At 39.5% G+C, this 6,497-nt stretch overlaps 1 protein-coding gene across 2 annotated transcripts; it reads right to left on the bottom strand.

The window, feature by feature from the left end:
• Positions 1–560: 560 nt before the first annotated feature.
• LOC117645339 (chromatin assembly factor 1 subunit A) lies at positions 561–6,320 on the bottom strand. 2 transcript variants are annotated; one of them, XM_034385455.1, is made up of 9 exons: positions 6,163–6,320; positions 5,479–5,536; positions 3,342–5,395; positions 3,070–3,258; positions 2,821–2,947; positions 2,542–2,727; positions 2,149–2,458; positions 1,855–2,064; positions 561–1,778 (listed from the first exon to the last, which is right to left on the bottom strand). In XM_034385455.1, the coding sequence occupies exons 2-9, from the start codon at positions 5,516–5,518 to the stop codon at positions 1,370–1,372; spliced, it is 3,525 nt and encodes a 1,174-aa protein (XP_034241346.1). In that variant the 5' UTR covers positions 5,519–5,536; positions 6,163–6,320; the 3' UTR covers positions 561–1,369. The 2 variants fall into 2 exon arrangements, with proteins under 2 accessions (XP_034241346.1, XP_034241339.1); XM_034385448.1 differs by lacking the exon at positions 6,163–6,320 and adding an exon at positions 6,024–6,156.
• Between the last annotated feature and the right edge of the window lie 177 nt (positions 6,321–6,497).

The following is a 6,497-nucleotide window of genomic DNA, read 5'->3' as shown; positions in this document are numbered from 1 at the left end:
CCGGTCGGGTAGGCCACCCATTCGACGCGCCGCCTCACCTGGACCGGAACTAGGACGGCTCTAGGCTGGCAATCACCTCGGCGGCCGCAACCCAGCGGCCTGTCAAGAAAAGCGCCGTGCGAGCCGCCTCCTCGGCGTGGTTGTGCCTCAAAAAAGGCTGTGTTCGCGTTTTGAGGATGTCGCTTCTCTCCTAGGTCTGTTTTTAGGTCGACAAAGACTGGAAACGTCTTCGCTCTCGCTGGCGTCTTCGGATACAATGAGGATGCATATATACGTCGCCAGCGCGACCGAAAAGTGCCCGGTTGATCCTCGGTGGTCCGGGGTGCAGGCTTCAAACCTGTAACTGACTAGCGTCAGTGTGGTTCGATTCCACCTACTGGGCGGGCTTCTTTCGCATTTTGAAGCCGTCAGGGAAACTGCGTGTTGAACTGCGTGTTGATCCGCACACGGGGAGGTTCAGAAAACAACAACCTTATCAGCAGGGAGCTCCATGTCCTTCATCTTTAATTAGGTACTGTCCATGTGTCCATAGTGCAGGGTGTGAGAGGTGAAAAAAAATGAAAATATTTATAAAATAACATTAAAATTTACTTTCAACATTATGTACACTGTAATTCTTGTTCAGTACAAAATTGACAAAATATTTCTTTTTGATGCTGAAAATAGAACATGCAAGGAACAGTTTAACATCATTGGTAATGAAAATGTACAAAAATACAGCCATTTTAAAGAACGGTTCCTTGGAAGATGAAAGTAGGGAATGGAATTCAAGATAAAATAATCAATGCTTGTAAAACTTAAAAGGTTTGCACCCTGTTTAGATACCTTACCCTGCTACAAAGTAGTTTAGAAAATATATTGAGTATAAAAAATAAACTATTTGCAGAAGTTTTATTGTCCCATACAAAATAAAATTAGTAAAAGACCAATTTGGAACCCATACACAGTCTCATCGATCATGCAACAGTCTCACCAATAATAAATTTAACAGATTAAAGTCTAAACCATTTAAAATTGCAATGTGACTAGTCTTCAATTTCAACATAGAAATATTTTTTTATGTAATTAGCCCTGCTTGTCACAAGTTGATATGATTGTCCTTTTGAATAAATTACACTAAAAAAAACTGTCACTGAACAGATGTAAATAAACCAGAAAGATTCTTAAAACCAAAAACTATCCAACTAGTTATGATAAAAAAAATTTAAATCGTGATGATAAAAAGTGAAGATACACAGCGCAGGAAATAAAACACTGATAGAAGACTAATGAATATATAAAACGCTTGTACAAGTACAATATAAAATATGAAGCACCAGGAGACAAACATGAATGGTCAAGTTGGTGCTACAATCACATTGAAAATGCTTTAATCAAGAACAATGCATTCATCATCCATTTTAGAATCTGCAATATTCACATCAGAGGTTCCTACAGAGGGAACAGGTACCTGTGATGCAACAGACGGCTCTGAAGGTGCAGCAGCCGCTGCTGTGGACTTAGGAGAAGCTGAAGCTTCAAATTTGGACAGTAAACTACAATGAGATGAGCTCGCTATCTGTTGCCCTCGAGGAACAGACACGAGCAAGGCTACTCTCTTCTTGGCTTGTGGTTGATTGGATGTAGGAGTACCAGCTGCAGAGCTTGTTGAAACTTTACTGGGCTCAGCACTACCAGGTGTGTTCAGATGCTGAGTGAAAGCAGTAATTTTTCCAGTTGATCCTTTGGCACTCAAGGGCTTGGAAGAAGATGGGGTGCTAGGAGCAGGACTCTTCATACTGCAAAAATGCAATTCACAATTAAAATCTGGTATAAAAAATTGACTGTACAAAAATGCCATGAATGAATACATACGCTTCCCACTGTCGTTTCTTCTCCTCTGGAGTCATAACCTTAGTGAAATTAGTAATCAGAGCTCGACTGCTAGTGGGGTTTGACACCGCAGCCGAACTTGGACTGTGACTATAATTTAATACTTTGGGTTTTAAAGTATAATGCCACAATGTATTTGGTAATTTTAGATCGGTCAATCCATATTTTGTCCTTATCTCTTCTTTCACATACCTGCACAAAAGTATGAATTAAATACAGTACAAAGGAAAACAGCAATCTGTGAAAAAAAATATTCACATGCTGTAATCAATTTACCAGCATTGACGCCCATAGAAAGGGCCTTCTTCGGGGCAAGGACCCCACAGTCCTATCTCCTTGATTTTATTTGAAATGGAGATTCTAGAGGCAGGAGGGAGACCCGGCCACTTTTGCAATAGAGGATTGGGGCATGATGTGGATGGAGTTGAAGGTCTTTGAGGTTCTGCACTTTCAGACAAGGCAGGGTTTTCATCAATATTTTCCACTTGCCCAGATTGGGATTTACCAAGAAATGCTGAGAACTCATTAGTCAGGAATACTCTCTTATTCTGATTACCATGCACAAGTGTTATAAGTGCAGGAATAGCTGTAAGAAACAATACAGTAGTCAATACGTGCACATAGATGACTCAAAAATAAGATAGAACATGTACTATTTATAATATTTACCTTCTTCTGCAATAATTTTTTTCTTGGCACCTGGCCCAGAGCTAAATGTGACACAGTTTGATTCAGCATTTAGTGTCAGACCCTCTCCATTGTCATTGTCGCTTTTAAACTGGGTCAATGCAATGGGTCCTTCATCCTCCTGCCACACAGCACGCCGTTCAAGGAGCTTTTGATACCTCGCAGAGCCTACAAAAAGCAAGAAATTCAAAAGAATGATACTTAAAATTTATCAAGAGTTCTAGAAAACAGTGGGATGATCAGAAATAAAAATATACTTACAAGATGAGGCTTGTAATGCAGCAGTCAGTACTATTATAATTGGTTTTAATGTGCTTGTTTTACTCTTCATTTGAGCTTCAAATTCTTCACCAAGCAACTTGAGTTTCGCCTTCTGAGTTTCAGGATTCTAAAAGAAACAAAGATAAAAATTTAATTTAGTTGGGTCCACATGCAAGTTCATTTTTCAAGCAGTGTAGAAGAAACTTTTTTATAAGTTAAGAAAAAAAGAAAAACCAATGGGAGTCTTACAAATGTTTCTTCATTTTCCTCAGCATCCCCTTCGTCGTCACTTAAGTAGCCATGAGGTACGAAAATACCATTGTCAACTTCGTATTCATCCTCAGATTCTTTGTCCTTTTCATCATCAGACCCATGCAAAGATTCTCCTGGCTCCTCTTCTTCCCATTCATCTGCACTATCCACTTCATAATCAAAAATCTGTGTGCAAGGGAAAAACATTATTATGTGAGGTACTGAAAATTCATCATAATCTGAAATCTTAGAAGAAAAAATAACAATACCTTGTCTTGACCGAATGGATGTCTCCCAGTAACAAGGAGGCTCTTTTTTCTCCATGTTCCACGATAAGCTGGACGATGATTTTCATGGAACAACAAATACTTAGCCCTCATTTTCTCAACCTTTTTAATATCTGATACTAATACACCAGCATCATCAGATTCTATAATAGAAATGTCGTCATCCTCTTTGTTATCATCAAGAGGCCAAGTTTTAGAGCCTGTTTTAGGAACTGATTCACCAGATTTTAAAGAGGCTAAGTAGAGACAATCTTTTGATTTAGGCAGTTCCTGTTTGACTACTTCATCTAAGCATTGCTTTTCAGGACTTGAGAGTGTATGCCTCACTGGTGGAGCCACTCGCATATCTGCTTTAACTTCAAAGGGCATGAAGTTCTGCTTTGTTTCAGTTGGTGGCGGAGGATCTTCACGCTCTGGTTTGGTGGACTTAGGAACAAAAAAACTTGTGAATAAAGCTGACGCCTTGGCTTTCTTACGCTCTTCCTCTTCTTCTGCCTTTTTTTTATCTTCATCTTTTTTGCGTTTTTCTTCTGCCTTCTGAAGCTCTTTCTTTTTCTTCTCCTCTATCTTCAGCTCCTGCTCAGCTTGTTTCTTCTTCTCTTTCTCTTCCTTTTCTCTCCGCCGTTGTTCCTCTTTCTCTTCTTTTTCCTTTTTCTTCAGCTCTTCTTTTTCTAGTTTCAATCTTTTCTTTTCGTTTTCACGTTCAAGTCTTTGTTTTTCCTTTTCTTCTTGCTTTCTGGCAACTTCCTTCTGCCGCTCAATCTGTTTAGGAGTTAAACGCCGCTGCGGAGTTTTACTTAGACCTGTTGGGGTGAGGGTTAATGTCTTGTCTTCATCAACAACAATTGAATTATCCAAACATCCTGCTTCATCTGACTTCTTCAGAATACCTGTAAAGGAACTATTGGATTCTGGTTTTTTCCCTTTCAGAGGCGTCTTCTCCTCAAAGCTACTGTCACTGAGCTCCACTACATCGTTCTCTGACTTCGGTTGCGGTTTAACACTTTCTTGGAGTTCAGTTTTTTCCTGCACGTTATCACTGGCATTGGAAAGTTTAAATTTTTTTGGTGAATGCCCAATGGATGAAGGACCGCTTTTTGCCCCCGCATCTTTTACCACCTCTGCTTTCACCTCCTCAGCATGTACCACACTGAAACCAGAAGATTTTAAATCAGATGATCCATTTATATTTTTTGAATCCTCTGCGGCATTTTCACTCTTCTGAGAGATGTCATTGGAAGGTTTCCTCCACTTGGCAAACATATCTGCAGCTTTTTTGGAAAGAATACTGCTTTTCTCAGCAGTTGAATTTAAGGGAGAAAGTTTGGATTCAGAAACAGGCACATCATCTGCAGTCTTCTCAGGTGTTACAGTTTTAGAGAGAGGCTCCGCAGACTTTGGAGAATTTGAGGCCTTCTTTTTACCCCTCGGGGATTGCTGTTTAGGCTGCTTCGATGGGCTGGATTGTTTAGAGTCCGACTTGTGCCCAGATTTCCTTCTTGACTTCTTTTCAGATGATTTAGGAGTTGCTTTCTTCTTATTGCAATGTTCATAGTATTCTTCTAAAGCACTACCAGCAGAATCTTCTTCTTCACAGCCACAATCACAGGATCCCACATCAGCATTGAAATCTAAAACCTTCTTTTCAAGCAAATCTGCCAAATTAGCTTTCATGTTCATAAGAAAACTTGGCAGCTCAGACTTTTTCTCTGATTTGGTTTCCTTGGTCTCAGGCTTGGTTTGAGCATTGGTAGAATCAATTGACTCCTTCACTGGAGACTCTGGAATTACTGTATTAACTTCTGTGGATTTAGTACCATTCTGCAGGTCATGATCTTTGTTTTCTAAGTCAACTTCAGTGGGCGGTGTGACCACTGTTTCATTTTCTTTGGTATCCTCAGATTTCTTTCCCACCTTCACAGCTACAACTTCTTCTTCTTGGGAATCTTCACTGAGAGGGCGTTTTCTACTGGGGGTCGGTGACTTGGTGTCTGCACTGCTGTCTTTGTGACTCAAAATTTGAAATGGAAGGCGAGCTGCCAGAAAAACATAAACAACCAAATAGATGAAATAGATTTGGATCCAGTATTATAACAAAATGATTTACAAGAACACTCACCTTGTTTCAATTTTTTACGTGGTGGTGATTCTGAATCCATAATGAAAAGAGTATTTACCTGTAAACAAATTTAATATTAACCTTTAAACTGTAATGCAAAAGTAAACTTTCACACACTTAACATGTGCTAATTAAATTGGTGTTTCATAACATATTACTGTAGAACAGTAACAATAAAAGGGAAAAACTATAGCATGTGTTGTTAAGTGAACACAGAAACAAATGGTTGAAAAATATTGAAAGAGTATTATAAAACTTCTGGGTAGGAGAGGGGTATCATTTAGAAATATCAACCACCTTCATAAAGTACATATATCATAGTACATTTGATATGAAATGAGAAGTCGTAATCCGAAATGCTACACAAAGACCGCAACGTTAAAAATAATGCAAACATGAAGGAACTTTCAGAAATCGCTCATTGTCTTTGTTAGAGGCCGGCCTTAACCCTCAATGTTGTGATGGTTCGAGCAGAAATTTGTGTGAAAGTAAAAAACATAAACAAATTACAAATTTTCAAAAGAAGATGGACATTGCGCGCTTACCGGATAGTATGACTAAGAAATATGTAATGCACAGTGAATTTAAACCGTGCTTCTTTTTCTCAAAATTCAGGCATTTGTTGTAAGTGGCACATCTCTTTTCTTTCGTAAGGCGAAAGGCACCACCAGGCGGGAAACTCACGCTAGAGCTGACAACTGCCGACGTCAAAATGCCACTCTTCAGCTTCCGGAAAAGTACTATTATCCATTGATTTTCACATGGACCTTTTGATTTCAATCCAAATTGATCGTATCGTAAGTTTTACCCAAGGGCACATGCCAAAACCCTTGATTAAGAAGATGTTTACATCAGGTATATTTGCTCGTTGTCTGCTCCAAGCTGACTCCCCGGCGCTGAACTCGAAAGGGTCTCGCTACGGGGAAAACCCGGGAAACAAAGACATCGGCGAATGCAGGGGACTGTCCTCATTCGAACATTTGCACTCAGCAAAATCAGTGAAATCAATCAAATGTCGC

The sequence above is a fragment of the Thrips palmi genome, unplaced genomic scaffold (assembly GCF_012932325.1).
Source record: "Thrips palmi isolate BJ-2018 unplaced genomic scaffold, TpBJ-2018v1 HiC_scaffold_10, whole genome shotgun sequence".
NCBI classification, from domain to species: Eukaryota; Metazoa; Arthropoda; class Insecta; order Thysanoptera; family Thripidae; genus Thrips; species Thrips palmi.
Note: the sequence above shows the minus strand (reverse complement) of the source record. Positions and strands in the feature narration are given on the sequence as shown.

Excerpts from the sequence above, each read along its gene's own strand:
- LOC117645339 (XM_034385455.1), bottom strand. The coding sequence starts at position 5,518 with ATGGATTCAGAATCACCACCACGTAAAAAATTGAAACAAG. Across the intron at positions 2,948-3,069 it reads AGGAAAATGAAGAAACATTT|AATCCTGAAACTCAGAAGGC; the intron begins GTAAGACTCCCA and ends TGTTTCTTTTAG. Across the intron at positions 1,779-1,854 it reads AAGAAACGACAGTGGGAAGC|TATGAAGAGTCCTGCTCCTA; the intron begins GTATGTATTCAT and ends GCATTTTTGCAG.